The 22,331-nt window shown below is 44.3% G+C and overlaps 1 protein-coding gene across 2 annotated transcripts in view; it reads left to right on the forward strand.

Annotated features, from left to right (window-relative positions):
* Positions 1 to 22,331, forward strand: part of otud7a (OTU deubiquitinase 7A) — a 35,367-nt gene that overhangs the window by 360 nt on the left and 12,676 nt on the right. The window contains exons 1-7 of one of the 2 annotated variants that reach the window (XM_047596994.1): positions 1,275 to 1,362; positions 13,864 to 13,986; positions 16,636 to 16,789; positions 19,022 to 19,207; positions 19,320 to 19,538; positions 21,624 to 21,725; positions 22,168 to 22,295. In XM_047596994.1, coding sequence (XP_047452950.1) covers positions 16,705 to 16,789; positions 19,022 to 19,207; positions 19,320 to 19,538; positions 21,624 to 21,725; positions 22,168 to 22,295 — 720 coding nt within the window. In that variant the 5' untranslated portion in view covers positions 1,275 to 1,362; positions 13,864 to 13,986; positions 16,636 to 16,704. Of the gene's footprint in view, positions 1 to 1,274; positions 1,363 to 13,863; positions 13,987 to 16,635; positions 16,790 to 19,021; positions 19,208 to 19,319; positions 19,539 to 21,623; positions 21,726 to 22,167; positions 22,296 to 22,331 lie in introns of those variants that run through there. The other variant, XM_047596993.1, reaches the window with a different exon arrangement.

Below are 22,331 nucleotides of genomic sequence, written 5' to 3' on the forward strand. Positions count from 1 at the left end.
AATTTAGGTCGAAGGCAAATGCACCGAGGCCACAAATCTCATCGGCGGCTCGGGACGAGACGGCAGCCGGAGTCTTGGACTAAAACGCTGTTGCTTAGTCACAGACCTTTGTGATGCATGGACATACAGTAGCAATGCAATGTAGCCTACATCTCAGACAGACTGCCCGTGTTTGCTTATATATCCCGACAAAATAGCACGTTTCGCAGCTTCTCGGGGGTTGTGAAGGATTTTCTTTTTTGACACACATGAAATATTGATCATCACAGTGTGTTTTGGGCCAAATGGCTTCACGTGTGCACGCTGATGAAATATATAACAGCTAGATGCTTCATATGGTAAACTGCAGTGCTCTCACTTTTAGATGTTCATCCTAAAACATAGGAAGCTGCCTGATTCCTTTTCTAACGCCTATCTGTTTGTTGTTGGCCTGCTTCACAATATCCACTCACCATGCCTGCCTGTAAACACTGTGAGGCCAGTGATTCATTGCTATGGTATTTATAAACGTCCCCTGACCAAGATCCACATAATACAACCTTTAATCCATTGTTCATACCAGCTGATATTTGAGCTCGCACGTTAAACTCTCTGTAAGACGTGAATTCACACCAAGCTCAACTTTACAAGTCATTCAGCCGCCTGTTAGCTGTGTCTAAACGCAGGTTTGGGGAGACGGGCAGCTGACAGTAGGGGCGAGTGTGATTTGGAGATAGCTGGAGTAGCCGGGGCAGAGTTACAAAGCAGGGCCCCGCGGCTCCCGGGCCGAGCCAGGCCAAGCCGGACCGTGCCAGCCCCGTAGAGGTCCTCGGTGCAGCAGGGCACTGGGGGGGGGGGGGGGGGGGCTTGGCATCTGATCAGTTACCACAGCGAATTCTGTTCCTGTCAGTGGCATTTAGCTACAGAAAAGCAGAGCAGAGACGACGGTTGCTGTTGAACCCAGTCGGGCTTTCATGCCACCGAGGCAGAGCTGCTTTATCAAACTGCTCTTCCGCTGATGGAAAATGACAGTCCCCAGGCGAAAAACATCTGTGCCAGTTGCCCGCTACCTGCTTCAAGAAGCAAAAACACATATGCGAGCACGAAACACAAATTTGTTTACGCTCACACAATTTCGCGCCGTTTTCCACGTAAATCCAAGTCATCAAACTAATGTATAATCTCGTAGGCCCTAACGAGCATCTGTGAATGGGGCTTAAATCTTCTGTTTTTGTTTCCTGAAGAATTCCATGTCTCCATGTCTGATTTCCCCCAAAGGTGAGTCCCTTGGAGGGGTCGAAATGAGTCAAGTGCCCGTGGTAATCATGGCCCAATCACTGCCCTGGCTTTGAAGTGGGGCCTGTTCTTCAGACATCTCTACAGGTGGGGAAGCAATGTTAAGTGTTCTGTCTGCAGGCACAGGGAGGTCAGCTAGAGGCCGTGGAGGCAGGAAAGGGAGCTCCTCTCGGTTAGAGTCACTGCTCTGTAGCCACGGGTCTTGGCGTTAGATAGGTGCGTTCGCCTCAGTCACTGTTTTTGTGACATTGTCATTGTTGTGTTAGTGGATACATAACAAGTCCTTAAACCCGGTCGTAATAAATGCCTCAACCGTAGGAGCTGCTGCAGGTTTGTTTACCTACAAGACCAGAGCTTGTGCCTGCGTTCGACGTCCGAACCACTGACTAGGCACAGATAGTGTGTAGCCGTGTAATCTAAATGGATCCAGTGAGGCTTTAGGTTTCCCGACAGGATACGTGGAAGCTTTCAACATTAGCCGCCTCATCTTCGTAATTAGCGGAGGAAGAAATCCTCCCTTTCAGCCACGGCGGGGACACGCAGTTCTGCCCGCGATAAGGAAGTGGCAGCCGTTCTGGGTGACTGTGATAGGTTCAGACATCTGTCAGTCAAGCAAGCGCCCCCGCGAACACAGTCGCGTTTCACTCTGAGTGTTGCCTTAATGAGCAGTTTGTCAGCCGAGTTAGACGAAAGGCAGCGACGTTTGAGTCACATATATTTTGAGAGAGTTTCGGGGCTCTCCCCTCGCTTTCGAATGTGGACGATTTTACTCAAGCTCAGACCAAATCTGATTCAATGCACTTTCACTTTTGGTTCTTGGGTTTAAACTATAAACTGACCTCTCAAAGCTTTTTTTTTTTTTTTTTTAAATCTGCCACTCTAGTTTGAAGTGAGTAGATACTCTTCGTTACATTCAACCAAACATTCAAGGGTGAATCTATTCAGATTATACGTAGTGTTTTACACGTCAAACCTAGGTTTGATGTTGATCATTGTATCGAAGAGAGTGTGTGTGGTTGTGGTTGTTGTGGTTTGTACCATCAAAGTTTTCCTCGTTCCCACAGTTTTGCCGTACATCATTTTTGTGAATCTTGATTTTGTATTTCTTCCACCCAGAAGTGTTCGGGGTTGATCTTGAGAGCAAGAGACCGCTGGATTACAGATCTGCTTTGGTTCGTACCACACGTTACGCAGAAAGCAACAGGAGTTGGGTGTCATGTCATGTTTTGCCAAGGAGCCACCCTCTCTGACACACCATGAATGCGCGTGTGCACATGTGTGCTCGTGCCTCTTTGCACCACCTGTCTGGTGCTGAGTCTGGGAGCAGGGTGGCTCCGGGAGACGTCTGCTGCTGTTAACATTCCCCTCCACAAGGTCTAGTGGGCACAGCCATCCCCTGACTGGCCTCAAATCAGCAAGGGAACAGTTTCTAAATCAAACAGAACGCTGTTGCACAGGATACCCTTGGTGACTCGATTTAGATTCATGCAGGCCCACAGCGTAGGTCATTTTCATTCATTCAGAGAAATAGGTCAGGCCTCTTTTTCTCGGCGAAACGCAGCTGCATTTGTTGGAAACCCGTCCATTTTGTCACACCTTGTTTCCGTTGATGGAGATATTAAGATGCAGTAATGCGGCTTGGACGTGACCCCAAGCGGAGAGCGTCGGTTGTGCTGTTTTTTTTTTTTGTTTTTTTTTTTCACCGCACTTTTTTACGTCCTTCATTTTCTTAAGTAGAGAAAACAAGTGCTGCGCTGTCTCTCGCTGTCAGCGCCACATCTTTCATCTCTGCTCCAGCACGTATCGTTAGATCTTTAACAAAATCCATTCATGGAACGTCGCAGGGCAAATTTGACCTCGGATCCTGCTATTTTAATACTTCTCCCGTCATTCGTTGTCTCTGCCTGCTGCTTTTGTTGCCTTTTTCGCGTATGTTTTCTGCTGGATTCTTTGATCGAAGTCAGGTTTAAATTTAAATCAGTCCGGTTTGTTCAATTCAGAATGTTGCAGTTACGGCATACACTAGTTTTAATCACATTATATGTACCTCAAGTTTCTTGTGCAGACAGAAGAGTTGCTAGGCACCTCTGTTTGTGTACGCGTGTGTGTGTGTGCGTGCGTGTGTGAGAATGGAAGGGAAGTTGTCGGGTGTTTTGCACGTTAGTGTAAAGAAACAGTTTGCTATTTACCAGATTAGTGAATCACCTCATGACACAGGTTTTGGTGGAAAGTCTGCAAACTATTTATAGCAAACCCGACTCGGAAACATTGCGCCGTACTACAGCGCTAATGCGATATAAAATGCAAATTCTGGTTTAAGCTTGCCACATCTTTCCTTTGCATTGCAGCCCCACCCACTGAAAGTTTTTTTTCTTGTTCTTTTTTTCTTCTGTGGGGGGGCCTCAGTGGAGAACATGCATCACACCAAATTACTCATTTTAGTTTTTTTTTGCTTATTTCTAAGGGTTGGTAATGTAAAATAATGACATGCAGTAGCTTTAAAGTATCTGAACTCCTTTCTTGTTTTCAAATAATTGTTGATTGTCGTCAAGTATCCACCACGGGAGGTTTTGGGTCAGACAAAATTGTCTGTTACCGTTATCTGCTTTTGGGTGTCTATCTGATGGCGCTGCAAGATGTGCAAGAAGAGCTCTGCTTGAGTTCAGGGTCATTTATAACCTGCTTTCAACAGGTTTACAAATGTCAGCCCGAAAGAGTGAGCTCTGCAGCTCTGTACTGAGTGTACTATTATTGTATCACGTATCATTGTTTGGATGCCAGTCAGAATTTTGAGGATATTTTAATGTTATGTGCAGTGTGAGTGTTTTATCTAAATGAACGACTGTCTAGCAAAACCAAATGCAGTGCAATGCAATCGATTAAATGCATTAAATACATACATACAATCATGAGGAAAAACAATAGCAAACACTGAAATTGCACAAATGATGTGATTAAGTGCTGAGATGGAAAAACTTCCGTTGTGCTTCACATTTTGTGTCAGGCAATATTAATTCAATATTAAGTCGTGCCTTAAGTTACTTCTTAAGTTACGTCCTGGAGGGCTGTCAGGTCGGTTTGTCGATGTGTTGTTTTTGGCGTAGTTACAGGCGACGGTGATGATTTCATTTCCAACAATAAATAACAATAGAACAATAAACTAAATATTTGTGATCTGTATTTACTGCTACATTTCACCATGTTTTTGCCACTCAGGGGGGCGTGGCCCCGGGCGGCCGTGACGTCAGTGCATACACTCTACACTAAATCAGGAAAAAGGTTATGCGATAAGGTCCTTTCCTCCCAAAATCAATCCTAAGGTGGTGAGGCACTATATAGCGTGCTGGTTTTGTGAGATGTAGTCAAAACATGTATTCACAGGTTTTATAATGGCGTTTCTCGGAGTGTAAGCTGAATTTAAAATTATATTACCTAACTTTAATATCATAAACCGTGGATTTGTTTCAAAGAATGCAACGTGACATTGAGCACTGCCATATACTGTTTTCTATCTAAAATAATAGAATCAAGTTAACATGAGAACATGGAGCAGAGAACAGACGCGTAGCTTAGCTAGATGTTGCTGGATGTGATATGTGGATTCAGAAAAGGCATTCCCATAAATTATTTTTGTGGTGTTTTTTGGTGTACTTTTTAATGTTTTTTTGGCCATCCCTTTATCTGTACAGTAACAGGATACCTGCAGTTATCGCTGATCTGTAGGAGATAGCACGCGGATCATATTTACAGACTTCAGCTATGTACAGTACGTGTACTGTAGGTCTGGAGGAAATTGTGAAAGCAAGCACAATCCTCTGTGATTATAACACAGGGGACAGTCTCCCTCAGCATAAACTCAAATAGGAAACACCATCTGGCTTGAGCTCGATGGTCTGGTTTTCTCACGTGGAGTCGTTGGATACATTCATCATTGTCAGACAGCATGCAGTTCTTTATGCCTCTACTGTGCGTTTCTCAGCTTCTTGGTTGAAACCAACTCTTTAATATATCTATACGAACTGGATATTCCATTTCCCTGTTCTCGTCTTCTTCAAACCAACAAAAAGTCAGGAGCCTTCTGTTGAGGAAGGGCTTCGCTCCGTAGCCGCAGCTGTCTGCTTGTGGCATTCAGTCGAACAGGCACCAGTCAGGAGAGGAGGTATTGGACCTTGCAGTAGAAGGGCTGAAGCTGAAGGCACTGACATTTTAAGGGTTTGCAATCTCGTTCTGTGCCCCTCAGCAACCAGCTCTTTGTTTGGGCTGCACGCCGCAGACACAGCTGAGCCGAGACTGGGTTTGAGTATAAGGTCAGACGGAAGATTTTTTATTTTTTTTGCTTGTAGTGTAAATAATGAATACGATTTTATGGCTATGACTATATGCCGTGTGCTGTGTTGTTTTTTGGTCTGTAGATAATCAAAATAATGGTGGAAGCTGTACAGTTGTGATGGTGAATTTAAAATCTGATTTGTGGAGTTCATCTTGATTAAAAAATTTAAAAAAAATAAATAACTCACTGATTTCATTGGTAGCAGTTGTCAAACTATAAAGGCAAAGTAAAGAACCTTGCTTCTATGGATAGAAGAGCTGGGGGTTTTGTTATAAATGCAATAAATGAATGAGAGTTGCAACAAACTCTGCATTATTTCTGTGATTATTCAATGAATCTGTGACTATTTTCTGACTAGTTATTAGTCCTTTCATACTATTCAACAAAAGTTCAAATGAATTATTATTTAATATATTCTGTCATTCATTAGCACGGACAGTGTGGGGTATGATTTCGCTCCATCGTCTCGGATGATTGTACACCGATCAGGCATAACATTATGACCACCTTCATAATATTGTGTAGTTCTCCCTTGTTCCTCCAAAACAGAATGGACATGGGCCTTCTGAGAGTGTCCTGTGGTGTCTGTTTTTTGTTTTTGTTTTTGTTTGTTTTCTGATGGGCTGAGGTGAGGGGCGTCTGTGGATCATCCCAGGAGAGGTTATAACTTTTAGCAAAAGTTGAAAGTGTCCCTCAGGTATCCCCTGCACGCAGCCTGGTGCTCATGCAGTCCACTTCAGCTTTAACATAAATTTACCTCAAATATTGATGTGATGATGCATTTTTAGTGCCGATTGACAACAACTCACCAGCCCATGAATATGCTGTGCTAGCAGTGTGCAGCGCAGCAATGAGATGCAAAGTGACATTTCATGCTCCCAACAGCGTCTTTCATGCAGCATGTGAAAGGCAGCTGCACAGAAGTTGTTTTTTTTTTTTTTTTTTTTTAGGGTACAGTTGAGAAAAAGAAAGGTAAAATCAGTGAGTGTTAGCGCATGGCTTTAATCCAGACGAAGGATGGCGTTTGACTGGCGTGAAGCAGAGGCCACCCTTCATTCTTGGCTTTCTCTCTCTGTCACTCTCTGCATCCCCTTGTCTCTGCAAGAGTATATGTGAGTATTTGATTATCCAGTGCGTCGGGGTGATCCGAGGTCACAGCAAACAATCGTGGTCTGCGGGTCCTGGTGGCAGGTCCCAGTGGTGGATGGAACATAATGGAGGGATGAGGAGTGGGAGTCCGAGAGAATGGTTTAAACCCGATGTCCCGATTCAAGGCCATGTATCCTTGAATGTGACGTCCCGTGCAGTGATTGAAACACTCCGCATGTATTCCACACACTGCCACCATTATTGTCTGGGTGACAGCATATATGCATGTGCACACGACCGTCGACGCAAACACAAGCTTGCGGCCGAGGCTGGAGGGGGGAACGAAGATTGAGGCGGACCGACTGATATGAAGCCTGAATAGCAAGTGGTGCTTCCCGTCTGCATCGGAAATCACTGATTGAATCTTGCTCTCTCGAGCGAGGGCTTTGAAAAAGTGAAAGAGCTCAGTTTGTAGTTTGGTGAGACATCATAATATTCCATTACATGAATTTCCCATGGCGTTTAAGCGTGGCGTGTTTTGACGCGGGCAAATAGACCGTGCTGATTATTCACTACTGATGCAACATGGAAATTATATATTTTCCGGTAACTGCTCATGTGCATCTCCAGCAGTACAATTAACCCACGTTTTTTTTTTTTCTTCCATTGCTGTAGTTTTCCACTTTACGCCTTTATTCATTGAATCTCATCTGTAATGGCCGTGCAGCAGGTTTGAAGCTTTTAGTGTTTCCATCTTGTTGTGTATTCGTATGTGAGAGCTGTATCCATTGTTGCGGGGTTAATAGTCAGCCATATTACTTTTGTCTCTGACCATAACTGACAGGGTGATTTGACATTTTGCTGTTCACAGGCATGTAAATAAGTACTTGGTAAGAACGAATGCCATCTTTTATTAGTTGCCGTCCGTGTTTTGGCAGGCCTTTGTGGAAGCACTTGGTCTGTTAGCTTAGAGATGAGTAAACACACTGAGGGCACGCTGAGTAGCGAACACGCCGCAGTTATTACACGCATACAGTGATATATGCATCATTGTATTCTCACACACCCATGCACTCCAGAGTTTGTAGGGGGTGGAGGGGAGGGGCATAGGATGTTTATCTACCAGCGTCGAGCGCAGCAGTTTCAGCCTGTTCCTTCTTGGCCCCGCTAACTGCAGCTCAGCTCACACGCTGGCGATGAAGCCACAGTTGGCTCGACCAGGCCGCGGGTCCGGGCCAAAATATAAGATCCCCGCTTGCCTTGAAGAATCCGAAATATTCTGTCCAGCCGAGGAGGGATCAGGCTCCTCGGGGTGGGGGTGGGAGAGGGGGTGGGAGGGGGCTGAGTAACTTATTTTGTGTTTCACCAACAAGCCCACATCTTATGTCCAGCTCTTGCAGGACAGGTCCCTCGCCACTATTTTGGAAACTAGGCTCAGGTTTTAGGTTTCAGATGTTGTGTTGACGCTAGTACTTCACGGTAAACTGGGAAACTGTCTACAAACAGGTTGCACTGAGTCAGTGTGTGAGTTCACCTCTCTTTGTCATCAGAAAAAAAAAAAAAAGTTTCTTATTATTTTCAGTCACATTGTGGGTGGAGAGTTTTCATCAGTCGGCACATGAGTGATTATCATTGTGACTTAGGTGTTGGATATATTCAAGTTCAACAAGGTGTTTATAAGATCATACAGACAAAGCAGACCAACTAGTCTCGTCTCCTCTCTCCTCTCCTCTCCTCTCCTCTCCTCTCCTCTCCTCTCCTCTCCTCTCCTCTCCTCTCCTCTCCTCTCCTCTCCTCTCCTCTCCTCGTGTTGGTTTAGACACCAGATGTTCTGCCACTGGCAAGCTAAGCAGCGGCTTGTCATGTGTGACATCCAGATATTATAAAAAGGTCTCATCTACCACCATCACAGTTTTGTCAAACCAAGGTGGTTTCATTGTAGCGGGCGAGGGTACAAGGATTTCCTTTGTTGCTGTTCTCTTTTTTTCTCTGTAGTAATGTACAGCCTTGACATGATTATTTAAGTGACTAGCATCTGTTGTGATCAGCCACAAGGTTTCTCCAGCTTTGCAGCAGTAGCTGTAGGTTTTTGCGGCGTTACACATTCAGTTCAACAGTACGAAGCTAGGGAGCTGAGTCGTTGTTTGTGAGAGTCCGAGTTTCAATGCGGTGTTGCCCACTTACTTGTGGTGGTTGTCAGCGCGGCCCGTGATGTGCATGCAGAAACGTATACAACTTAGAGGTGTGTTTTCATGATATCTTCCCTCACTAATTCACAGATGTTCCTTAAACACCTCACGTGCCGACTTTGGGGACGATGACACGGACACGTTTGGATGTTACTTATAGTATCTGTTTTTAAATGTTTCTGGGTATATTATTGGAGATTACACAAAACTCACCAAAATGTGAGAACCAATCAGCTACCATTGATTAAATATATTTTATTTTTCTGCTTTTTTTCTCGGTGTAACTGGCCCAAAGTTATTCTGACCAAGTTGCAGTTTTAGCGTGTCTTGAATTTTGTGAATTTACATGTTGTGTTGAGAAAGTTTGGCAGGCTGACGGAGGGCCTTGTTTCTGTCCGCTTAGAGCCAGATTTCAACTAAGCACACAACAAGATCACCATTAAAAAAAAAAGATAGAAAATCTGTGTAAGACACAAGTATGTCTGTACTGTACCAGACAACATCATAAATTAGTACTCGGCAGCATTTTTTTTTTTTTTTAGGAGTGTGAATAAGAGCGTTACGTGAATAAGAGGAAATCGAAAGTCAAAAGAGAAGCAGAGAAGCCTGGTTTATGGCCATAACATATAACCCATCAGCATAAATTTCTGAAAGCCAGCGGCCCACAAAGCATGGATTTTTCCTTAACAGCACTCATGTTTTATGTTGCAGCACACACCCTGCTCGGTGCACTCATGTGCGCACTGACATCTACATACACTCCCATTTGTGGAATAAAAAAAAAAAAAAAGAAAGAAGTCCAAAGAGAAAGTGGCTTTCAAAGACTTATTAGGAGCATAACTGCAAAGATATTGACCTTGGTGAGCATTGGATTTCCTGCCTGACCATTTACCAGTTATGGAGGAGATGCAGAGTAGAGTGTAAGTGTTTGTACAGTATGTTCACCTCCCACCTGCTGTGTATCAGCCTTCCATGTGGGCGATCGCTGCTCACTATGGAGACAATTATCTCTGCTATAACTCATCGTGTTACTGTAAAATGGCCACGCATGTGCATCATGGAATAAGAGCCTGCGGCATTATTGCACGTAGTGGTGGAACTTGTCGAGAATATAATCTGCTTTCAGCCTAAATGACGTTGGATTGCTTTTCCAGCGGTGGTCGCACTATGAATGAGTCACAAACAGGAGCCTGGACTTGTTTTTATTTTAATTTTTTTTTTTTTTTTCACTCTGCATTAGTGTTGAATGTAAAGGAAGTCGTGGGTGGGGACTTGCTATATAGTATTAGCAATCATTGTGGGGGTAGTTATTCATTGCTCTTTAATTTAAACAAAAAAACAAAAAAAAAGGAGTATTTCATTTGTGAGAAGGGGTTTAGCTCTAAAAGCCAAAACACACTCAGGTACGTTCGTTTTAAATGCCTCTTAACACTTTGACGCTTGAATTATAAACATTGCTGCTCTCAGCATGATAGATCCTGCAGCTCCACGGGTGGTTCATTGTAAATAGTCTGCTCTGATTGGTGTTTAAATTGATATATATGGAAAAACCATACTAAAACGACATTTCATTTGCATCATATATCTCATGTTTGATACTGAATGGTATAATAAATTGACGCGCAGTATAGACATGGCGTCTGTTGTGTATTGTGATGCTGGAGGAGCGTTCAGTGGGCCGCCCCGCAGCGTTTGAGCAGCCAGATGATTAAAAAACAAATCCCACGTTTCGAATTTTTACTGTCTACAAACTTGCCTCATGAATATGGAGGGACTGCGGGTAGAACGTTCACGGGTCACTGGACCTTAGGAGGTAAACAATGCAGTGCGTCTGAGTGCTTTTGTGAATACAATAAGAATACTTTGCTAGACTCGGTTCTGCGACCTGTTACGTCCTCTGCTCAGCGCTGTAATTGGAAGTTTGTGAGAGAACTTAGCTGCTGCGATACCGCACACGTTTGAACCCTGGTCTGAAAGTACAGATGTTGAGACCGCAAGATCAAAGCAACAGCCTGCAGAGAACATTGCCTGTTCATCTCTGACCCAAATATCTCATACTAGTATATAACCTCGTTAACTACCAATTGTTGCTATGTGTACTCGCAAGACAATGACAGTACTTAAAGTGACAAAAGAAAAACTTTGTGCGATGCCAGCACTTAAGATTAATAATATTGTTTTTTACATGTAAGACTGGATATGAAATGAAACTACAGCTTTAGAATTTTTTTTTTTATTGTCGTACACCTGCAGTGCACATTAAAATGAGACGCAGTAATGAGAAAATAAGAAATAAAATCAATGTATATTGCACTTAAGGTTACAAATATTCTGCAAGCTTTGTTGCACATTGTATTTTTATGTCCATTTTATTTTATTTTATTTTGAGAGCCTGTTAGATGACACTATTACAGAGTCAGGTTATTCTGCTCCAGATGCTGTGAAATCTCTAACCTCCAGCCTCTGGAGTCTTGGTGACGACGATGAAGATGATGATGATGATGTGGGCTCTGGACAGACAACTTTTCTGTTTTTTTTTTCTTTTTTGTTCTGTGTAACGTCTTGGCTGGGAAAAAATGAGGTGTCGATGATCATTTCTGCTGTCCTCACCACTCTCTGCATCTTGTCTGAGGCTCTGCAGCTACCAAACCGCACAGAGTGGCAGCTGGTTAATATGCTCTCTATGGTGCTTCTGTAGAAAGTGGTGAGGATTGATGAGATGTGCTCTTCTCATCCGGCTCAGAAAGCTATTAAATTAATGGAGTAAATGGTACAAGTTCTGAAATGGTGAGGAGCCAAAGTATAAAGAAGCATGAAATAACAACGGGTTGGACAGTAGCAAGCCTTAAGTAGGACTGTTCTTTCCTACACTAATTAGGTAAATGTTCCTCGACCATTCCGCCACTGAAAGAATTGGGTACAGTGAGCAGCTGTAGCTCCCTTCGGTGGCAAAACGACTGGGCCAATTTATTATTATTAATTTAAGTTCCTTATTTGTCAAGGGTGCTCTTGAGCAAGAAAAAGCATCAAGACAGTCACCACTCTAGAGCACCAAATTGTCATGTCAATACTCAGAGTGAAATGTTAGCCAGCATGAGCCTTTCAGAATAACTCTTTGCCAAACCATGTTTATATTTTAGAACATCTGTTTGATTACCTTTTAATAGAAATTATCTTTTTCTTAAGCACAATATTGCTTCTGCTTCTGCTTTATTGGACTATTGAACCACTTCCTGCCATGCTAATTATAAGGTTCTTTTAATTATGGTGCGTGATCTAGCATTTGCCTTAGCAGCCACAGATGAAATGACGATGGTTGTTAAACAGGGCTGAGTGACAGTTCGGGGGTTAACTCTATGAAACACAGAGTTGAGAGTCCACTGGATTCAGGTTTAACATGCAAATCATTTTAAGCTTGGATTTCTGAGGTAGGACATGTTGTTCTGGCCACAGCTGCTGCGAGAGTTTGACCAAATAAATAGGATACACATGCCACGTATGAACTTTTCTTCTGTTCGTGTCAATTATGCATGCCGCTGTAGGATATTCCAGTACCACTTAGGAAAGCTTTGACACCAACTGCTCGGCAGCTGACCGTGCTCCTTTGAAAGGGAAAGAGAAAGGCTGGTGTGATCCGTTGGAGGATATCCTCTGCTGCACTGGCTGTCATGTTTCCACGTGTGTTTGTCACACCTCTGCCTGCCGCGTCACGCCGTGTCATCGTAGAAGGTGACACTTTCCATAATAATATTTATGTAAACCAGGGAAGAATTACAAAAGGAAAATGAAGAAGAAGTATTGGAGATGCTGCATTACTTTTAGGTCAGCAGGTCTTGTTTTTACCTTGTTAACACCTTTTGTATAGAGGGTCACATCTGGTAAGGACGTCTCCTGGGTACTACCCTTTGGAGGTTTACCAGGCGAAGCCAGCTGGGACTCCAGGTAGGGCCAGAGTTCACTGGAGGAGATATACCTCATTTGGCCAGGGAACACCTCGGGATCCCTTAGAAAGGAACTGAAAACACTGTTAGGGAGGGGACTTCAGGAATACCCTGCTTAGTCTGTTTCCACGGTGATCCGACTTTAGTGGAAAAAAAATATATGGACACATGGATGTAGTCCTCAACTAAAGCAGCACAGGTAGATTTAGTTCAGGCAAATCAGCTTGTTACAATTAAGCTTGTGCCTCCAGCAGAACATTGCTTATTAAATAAATAGTGTCAGAGATGTTTCTGTAGGTCAAACCGTGGCCACACTGAAGGTTTTTATAGGGACATGGCCTGGTGCTCTGAAACACTTTGTTGAAACGGGAGTTTCATTTGTATCCAAAGCAGGATCTGGCAGTCATCAAATGTTCATGACGCATTTAAACATTGCTAAACGTGTATGTATGACTCTGAATCTGCCCTACTGATGAAAGAGAGGTGGAACTCTACTTCAAAAAGATTCATACTGAAGAAAGATAAGGAGCCCAAACAGACTTTAGAGCTTTGAAGCGAAGACTACCGAGGAGGTCTAAACCCCGCTCAACATTTAGTTCTTGAAGACCAATAAAGCCAAGTATTCACGAGAAGTCAACATAGGTTTCCAGGGTTTACTAGTACTTGTATAGTCCATGCTGGTTGAGTGCTGCTGTTAATAAAAAAAACAAACTGTTGATGTCATCGTTTAAAACTGTTGGGTTACGTATTTACTTTGACATATGAGAACATCAGTGTGAATATCTAAAGATAACTATTATTTTTAGTATGTCAGGTTTGGGTTATTTTTTTTATAAAAACATTGTATTTAGATTGAAAGAAACAAACAGGAAGAATTTCTCATGGATTTTTATTCAGTAATTATTCAGTAATTGTCAGTCGTTGCTTGAGGGTTCACCTGCAGACACACATGCGTGTTAGTTGCGTGTTACACTGCACCTTCAACGTAGCCAAATCAGAACCAAAGCCATAAATATCTGTATTTGTTTGTGTCTTTCAGGGTTCTCTGCGTCCCCAGTGTGTCTTCCTTTCCTCTTAAGCCATGGACTAGAGCTGCATCTGGTCCTGACAGTCCCGTGGTCATCAGATGGCTTCTCAACAACCCTCAGCAAAAATAGAGAATGTACGTTTCACCACAAACTGAACGGAGTTGAACCACGATCCTCTACATTATCATATTCTGTCATCGAGTCTTACTGGTTTAGCGAAAGCCTAAAAATAACAATATGAGGTTTCATTTAAATAGTACAGAAATACTCCACTACTTGTGTTTATGTAAAATACTTATGCATATAATAATTGTATAAGATACACATATATAAAAGTGTATAAGTGTTATCTTATGAAATCATTGCTCCTGACTGATTGGATTTGAACCACATTACATCATATACAATTCCTTTAGTTGTTGAAATATTCAGTGTTTCATATTTTATAGGTCATCATACATTGTACAGACTGTAACCGGTACATATAGCTGTTAAATAATGTACTGGGGTGAAAAATACCAGGAGAAAACTCTCCTTATATTATTGTATACAGATGGATATTGTAGTTGTAACTGAAAACTTGAAATAGCAAACTTTTTTTTTTTTAATTTGGAGCTGGAAGCTGCACATTCATATGGGGGTTGTAAAGTTGTGATAGATGTGACAGAAAAATGCATAATCATACCAGTTCCTTCCAAGTAGGCCTTTTTTGGTCTGTTGTGTTCTGCAGTTCCTGTGACATATATGCTTATAGATTCTGTGTGTGACAAATATGCTAATTATTATGATTAACAAGAAACTGGAGAGTCCTCAGTTCCTCTGGCCCACATTGTTTTACGTTAGATAAAAAACATGCATCGGGGTGTTTCTGAGTCATAATTACCTCCCACAGGGAAAGTGATCAGAGTAGGACTGCTCTTAAGGGAAAAGACGAGGTCGTAGCTTATAATATTCAGCTATTTCTGTGTCTCGCTCCACGCCACTAGACTCAAGGCTATTTGCTCTGCAAAGCTATATTGTGATTTTCACTTGATGGGCTGCCTATTATTCTGCTCTGTCCACCCCTAGAGTATAATTATGCACACAGGTGTTGTCCCTTCGGTCCCTCAAAAGTGTCAAAAATATCACAGATTGCGTTGAGGCCTTTTGATTATCGTGAGTGTCCTATTGATAGAAATAATCTGCAAAGACAATGTCCAGGTCCAAATAAAGACACATACGAGATCGGGGGCAACATTATCTGAGCGTGTCCTGTGTGTCCGAAAAGTTTCCCAGCAGAGCTGTCAGTGGTTTAAATATTGTGGCTGATCAGTCTATTGCCTCACACTGACCTTAACTGATTAGATATCAGCCATAACCCATGATCTCTGTTGTAACTGCCACAGCTGACCACCCTGCATTTCCCTTGCTTAGACTCCCTCTGTACAGTAGTGCAACACAATGCAAATGCTTGACAATAACTAGGTCAGCTAAACTACAGCTTAAGTGCAGCTTTGGCTCATTAATAATTCATATGATAAAGACTAAAGTTGCTGCGTCTTGAGCGAAGATATTTTCCTCTGTGGTGCCAGCAGTTCGGGAAGCGCTCTGCTGTGTTTTTTTCCCCCGTGTCACAACCCTTTAATTTGCGTGTGATGGTAGCGCTGACCGGGAGGACCTTTCGAATCGGAGCTTGCTCTGCCGCGATCAGTAAGAGGTGTCGTGATGCCCAGTTCGTCCCGAGTCAGAGTAATCCGGTAATTCTCCTCCGCCTCAGATGCAGGAAACAGAAGCGTTTTGTTTTTGCATTGGCTCTGTTTCCGGAGCAGACGAGTGTCTGTCGGTTCATAACACCGAGACCGAATTTGATGGGCGGTCGTGTCATGTGGCACACTCGCAGCGTTAGAGCCTCTCTCCTGCTTATTGCTCAGAGGCATGGGCAGAGTTTTTGGACGTGCCCAGCACGCTCTCACTCCTCTTTTGGTCGAAAGCCACGGGTCTGAGCAGCCTTCAAACCTCTGGCCGGCACACAGAGGGCTGGCTGTCAGAGTCTCAAACCTGTAGGTGTTTGTTACTTTACCGACAATGCTCTGAGCTCAGTTCCTCTGTCACCCACACAGTCTGAAATGGAATGACAGCTATGCATGGACTCATTCATTCCAAGGTCCGAGGGAGTAAACTCGTGTGCGTCTTTGTCGTGTTGTTTATGACCTAGCAAGGCGCTGCTTGTTGATCATTAGAGCCCTGGTGCTATATCGCCGTGATTAAACCTGCTCTTCTGTTGCGATCACACTAAATAACATCCCACTGAGTCGCCCTGCTCCTAAAACGGTCACCAGGCATGCTTCCTTGTTGTCCAGTGTTGGATGCAGTTTAGATAGGGGACGATACCCAGAGACCCCTGGTTGACACTCAGTGGCAGGAAGGATTTTAGTGTCGTTACGGCGGCGGGCAATGCGTCAAAAGCTTTGGAGATAGACAGGTGTGTCCTGGATATTACCGCTGGCTGTGGTGTGGATATTAAATCTGTTATGCTGAATATCATGTTATAACTGTTAGCAAAGGGTTGGGAGGAGTACTGGGAGTGGAGAGCTGTTCACAGAACTATAAACTATCAGCTCTGTGAAGCATTACACATCAGTAGAAGCAGCTGAGGATACTGGCAAGGACTAAAGTAAGAGAAGGGGGCAGTCCAGTCACCGTTTCCTCACAGGGGTTAGTCAGTTTTTAAAGGTGTGGCTGAACACTACGCTGTGAAAACGCTAAGCCTTGATTCGTTTCTCGTTGCTTCTTTCCACCCCTAGATGAGAACGTGAAGGCTGGCGTCCACCAAGGCCACCGCTGCACCTTGGGCAGCACACACACATGATCACATGACTCTGGACATGGACGCGGTCCTGTCAGACTTTGTTCGGTCCACGGGGGCGGAACCGGGTCTGGCAAGGGACCTGCTGGAAGGTAAGAGATCGATGCAATTAAACGACACTCGGCAATTTCCGTTTCGCTCCGCTGCTCCCATTCGTGCTGTGGTTGCTTTCAAGTGCGCAAAGGAGAGGAGGGAACAGAGGAGGAGAGGAAATTAGAGGGAAGGAAAATAAAGGAAACAAAGGACGGGAGGAGAGGAGAGGGGTCTGCAACAGAGAGCCGGCCAGCTGATTTAGAGGCCAGTGCGACGGTTTTACGAGTGCACTCCCCAGAGAGAGCTTTGTGCCCATTCACTGGAACTCATTGAGGGGCAGAGTGCTACTGGCACTTGTATTGCTTAGGTACAGAGCAAATTTTAGTGGAGCAAATGTGCACACGGCGACAGGAAGCTGGTTGAGAGTCGGCTTGGCTTTAGTATTTATGGATGTTATGAATTTTTTTTTTTTTTTTGCAGAGGAATTTCTACAATTTCAGCCAGACACAGGAAGCATGAAATGCTGACTTATAAATGCAAATGCAGTTGTGTGTACAGGAATTAAAGCGTGCGTCAGAGTGATGAGACTTCCATTAGGGGATGAAATTCTGGTGTTTGCAGTATGTGTGTGTCCTGGATGTGTTTTTTTTTTCTTTTTGGTTCGTGCAGCCAGTGTCTAGTCTGATAAAAGAATTTAAGTGTTGGCCGTCTGTCTCTCCCTCCCGTTGCCTTTTTTTTGTGCGTGTCTGCTTTGGGACACACAAAAGCCACAACGGAATACGTGCCACATTAACGCACACCAAACAAGACAGTGCACTCAGACAAGACTGGCGTGCGCCCGGATGTCCTGCCTGTGATGTTAGCTTAGCTTTCCAGGCCTGCTTCAGACAGCTGCTCTGTGACCCCATAGTGTGAGTCAGGATGGTGTGAAGAGGCTGAGAGAAATGACAGCGCCACGTGTGGTGCTTCCCTCTAGGGGCCGGTTTGGGTACTGAAGCTAATCACTGCACTCATTACATTTTCTTGAGGCCTGGGTTTTCTAATTTTAACTGGACGTTTTAATAACATCACTTTGCTAATTTTGCTCAATTTAAGGAACAGATCTATTTCAACTTCCTCTGTACAGAAGCCTCTGAATTGAGAGTTAAATACCCTGCAGTGTCTCTAATGAGTGTTGGTGATAATGTCCTTTATGTTCTTGCAGTAGATGGAAATTACGAATGCTCTTTTCCCTGACTTCCGGCTACAGAATGAAGCAGCTGGAACAATGCTTTCCATATCAAAGTAACAGCAGAGTATTGCAGAAGCTTTTATAGACGGGGCATTAGGTGGTGAGTGCCCGTGTAGCTCCATCCTAAGTTGTGTTCCTGTGTTTGTGCAGCTGAAGCTCCTGAGATCCATACACCGGAATCGGTTTTGCATCGATTGACGTGCGAGAGAGTGATTAGCGGTGCAGGGTTTCATGCTCGGACTGTCGACAGTCATCGTGTCCGGAAGCCGGGGCAGGAGAGGACAACTTCCTCCAGGTCTCTAACACGGGGAGGCCGTTAATGGACCCTGTCTCACAAACAGGGCTCAGATTACATGCGTGGATGTTCGTAGTCGCAGGCTTTCATGTGAGTTTTGTGAGATGTAATAAGACTGGCGCTTCACACGCGTGTTGTAAGCCTACAGGGGATTTTTGGTGGAGAGAGAGAGAGAGACAGCACCCAGAGGAGACGATGTGTCTTTGAATGTGTTACCAGCATGTATGTGTCACTATGTTAAAGGATTTGTCTCCTCGCTGTTTGAATTTTTAGTTTAATTCTGTTCATGTGATGCACAGAATGTTTTCTTCAGCATTGCTTTGCTCTATATAGGTTATACACCATTATAGCCTGAGCTCATTAATTTAACATTTTAAAGATCTATATATTCATCCAGATGTATTTAAAATATTATAAAACAGTGATCCAGAAAGCTCTGGGAAAATGATCCTGCCAAATTACAAAGGTTTTGGATCGTTTTGATGAATTTATTGGAGTGAATCTAGAGTGGAGTGTATCCCATTTTCTTTTTTTTTCCCACTTCCTGCTATGGTGTCATATTTACCGAGCGATAATCCTGTTTACTGTAAACTGTTCTCTCTTGTTGCATAGGAACACACAGAACATTTTGATGCATGTAAATCACTCTCAGTGTGGACATTTGTCTACGGTGATCGGAAATGATAAAAAAAATGAATGCCTTCTTTTATTCCTGTTAAATGTGTACGGTGTGCAATAAGCCTGATCTCTGTTCGTGCCCCGCAGGTAAAAACTGGGACCTCAGTGCTGCTCTAAATGATTATGAGGAGCTCAGGCAGGTCCACACTGCCAACCTGCCGCAGGTCTTTAACGAGGGCCGCTACTACAAGCAGCCAGAGGCACGTGACACGCCCACCCATGTCAGCAAGATCGACAGGCCGTGTGCACAGAAGCAGGAGGACAACGCACAAGGTAGCGGGGGCCGTGCCAGCACGACCGTCGGCAGACGTCCTCAGAAGTTTTCTCTTCTTCCATTTGCTTCCGACTCACACGTCTGATTATTTCTTCTCCCTCTTGCTTTTAGAGAAACGTCTGTCTCGGGGGATCTCCCATGCCAGCTCTGCTATTGTCTCCCTGGCGCGGCTGCAGGTGGCCAATGAGTGTACCAGCGAGCAGTTCCCTCTTGAGATGCCCATTTACACATTCCAGCTGCCAGACCTCAGCGTCTACAGCGAGGACTTCAGGAGCTTCATAGAGAGAGATCTGATAGAGCAGTCCACCATGATGGCTCTGGAGCAGGCTGGTGAGTACTACAGGATATAATGATACAGTAAATGACTGTACCTCTACTACTGTTATGAGATACAGCGGTAACAGAATCCTATGGATTTCCCCCATATTTCCGGTACGATTACAGTAAACTGCTGAAGCCTCACAAAGAAGCGGCAAAGCCAGTAATGCAGACAGATGTAGAGGCTGAGATTAAAACAAACTCGGAGCAGATCAGAGCGCCAGCATCATCTGGAAGGAAGACGACAACAACTAATTCAAAGCGTCCAGGATCCCGCAGGATTCGCATCCCAGCTGACGCTTTGAACTAAAGTAGAGAGGAACTAGTTAGTGAAGTTTCCGTCAGACTTTCCCACGGCGAAAATGCAGATGCCGTAATGCCTCGCTCAAATATTTTGGTTCAAGATGTGTCGCCAGCCAGCCGAGAGGAATACTGAGTCAATTAGCCATTAACACATAAATGAGACAGAAGATGTCCTCGGAGACCGATAGACCCAGCCACATGACAGATAGGTCTGATCTCTAGTGATCACTGAGCGATTTACACTTCTAATTATCTTGGCGCTGCCACAAATTAAAATCCAACTAAATGCATCACAAACGGCTCAGATACTCACATAAAATGTTTATTTGTACCATTAAAAGGAAAGAAACTACAACAACCTGTTGCGAAGCCTCACTTTACGGGCGGTTGGGTCTCATCCATAATAATCCATGCGCACTGCATATGGATCTCCCTTTGATGCAACATCATAAAAAGGAAGTAATAGCAGTCCAACGTTTCAGACAATTAACTCGGATATCTAATTCGCAAAAAAAAAAAAATAATAAAACTGCACATTTAGGTAAAACATCTGCATTTTCATGCCATCCACTGTGAGGGCTAAATCATTCAGAGGCTCTTCTGTGTTTACTGTCGTTAAATAAATGATGCAGTCAGATCACCCCGGGCTCAGAGCAGTGAGGCTGCCTGCAGTAAAGCAGTGTGCAATACCCAGGGCAGGGAAGCAGTTCTCTCTCCCTGCAGAGATGCAGGGAAGGCAGTGATGGAGAGGAAATTGAAGATACTGTAAAAGTTAGGCTGAGGAGGATGAGGAGGAGGATATTCAAGGTGGTTTTTGAGGAGACTGCTCTGTATTTCAGGGAGGGTGCAAACACATCATGGTCCCGTTAATTGTGCTAAATGTTCTTAGCTGTTCTTGTCCCCTGCTCCAGTGCTTTGACGTCCGCTTGACTGACATAGACCACTCCTTATTTTGAACAAGGCCACAACATTGTGACCACTGACAGGAGAAGTAAATAGCATCTTGTGACAGTTCAGTGTCCTGCTGGGAAATGTTCAGACCTGACACTCATGGGGATCTTACTTAGACATGTACCACCCACCTAGACCAGACCAGACCAGGCTCCCCCCACCCCATAGTAATGACATGGCACAGCCACACACACAGTTTAGGAACAACTCAAAAAACACGAAGAAAAAGCACAAGGTGCTGATCTGGCCTCCAACTTTACTTGATCCCAAACTGATAAAGTATCTGTAGTAAGAGGAATATACTCTGGTCTTAATATATTATTATGCCTGATTGGTGTAGACAGACATGAACTTAAGTCGTATTAACTTCACTAGTTATGCTAGTTCACTTTTAACTGGGCAGGCGATGAACAGTTTAGACGCACCTCTACAGGCACCAGAGCATCCTAAATATTTGCAGGGATGTTCCCCAGGGACAAATAAAGTTTTCTGAATCTGGATCCAGTTATATCTAAATTAGACTTGCTATGAAAACTCTCACCTTCCATAAATTAACACCTATTACCTGCCTTTTTTGCCGTCCATATCTTTCTCATAAATCGCATCTCCCAAGCTTCTTTTCTTCCTTGTGCGCTAAACCATATCTTTTGTGTAATATCTCCTCCTCTCTGTGAACACGTTCGACTAGCCTAGTATTGTGTTGAGACTGTAATGCTCGCCGAGCCATTGTGTGATTGCACAAATAAATCTGAACTCGCTGGATTGGAAATTGATTTTGCCTGAGTATGTTTGCTTGGTTTCTGTCTCGCTCCTGTTCTGATGCACTCGCTGAATTGTGCGCAGGTCGTCTGAACTGGTGGTCCACCATGTGCACCAGCTGTAAGAAGCTGCTTCCTCTGGCCACCACGGGGGACGGGAACTGCCTTCTGCACGCGGCCTCTCTGGGTGAGCTGTTTGCGAGCACTACAACCCTGACGGCGGCGTTCGATTTACGCATCGAGCTCGGAGTGGGACAACTGTTTGAGCTGGCATCAGAAATCGGTGTCAGTGCTGCGTCACGACTGCCGAGTTAAAGAGCTAAGCAGGGGAGGGAGGGAAGGGAGGGTAACCGATCTGGACTCTGCAGGAGACTGTCTGCTGCGGGGTTTTAGGAGACGACGGCACATTCAGGTGTACGCTGGAGGAGATGGGTGACTTCTCAGTGTGATGGCTGCCAGAGCCGCGGAGGGTTTGAGGCAGCAGAGTTAATATAATCTGCACTGACACTCTGACGACTTCGATGAGCGATGAAAGGCACACAATGTCCTGTTTTAGCAAGCTGCCCAATGGCCGTGTTGTTATATATCCTCAGTCTCACTCTGAAGGCTTCTGTGTGTCTGTTTATCAGGGATGTGGGGCTTCCACGACAGAGACCTGATGCTGAGGAAATCCCTGTACACCATGATGAAGAGCGGGGCGGAGAGAGACGCTCTGAAGAGGAGGTGGAGGTGGCAGCAGACCCAACAGAACAAGGAGGTCTGGAGAGTGTCCGTGTTCCCTCAGTGCGCCTCC

The sequence above is a fragment of the Mugil cephalus genome, chromosome 10, assembly GCF_022458985.1.
Source record: "Mugil cephalus isolate CIBA_MC_2020 chromosome 10, CIBA_Mcephalus_1.1, whole genome shotgun sequence".
NCBI lineage: Eukaryota > Metazoa > Chordata > Actinopteri > Mugiliformes > Mugilidae > Mugil > Mugil cephalus.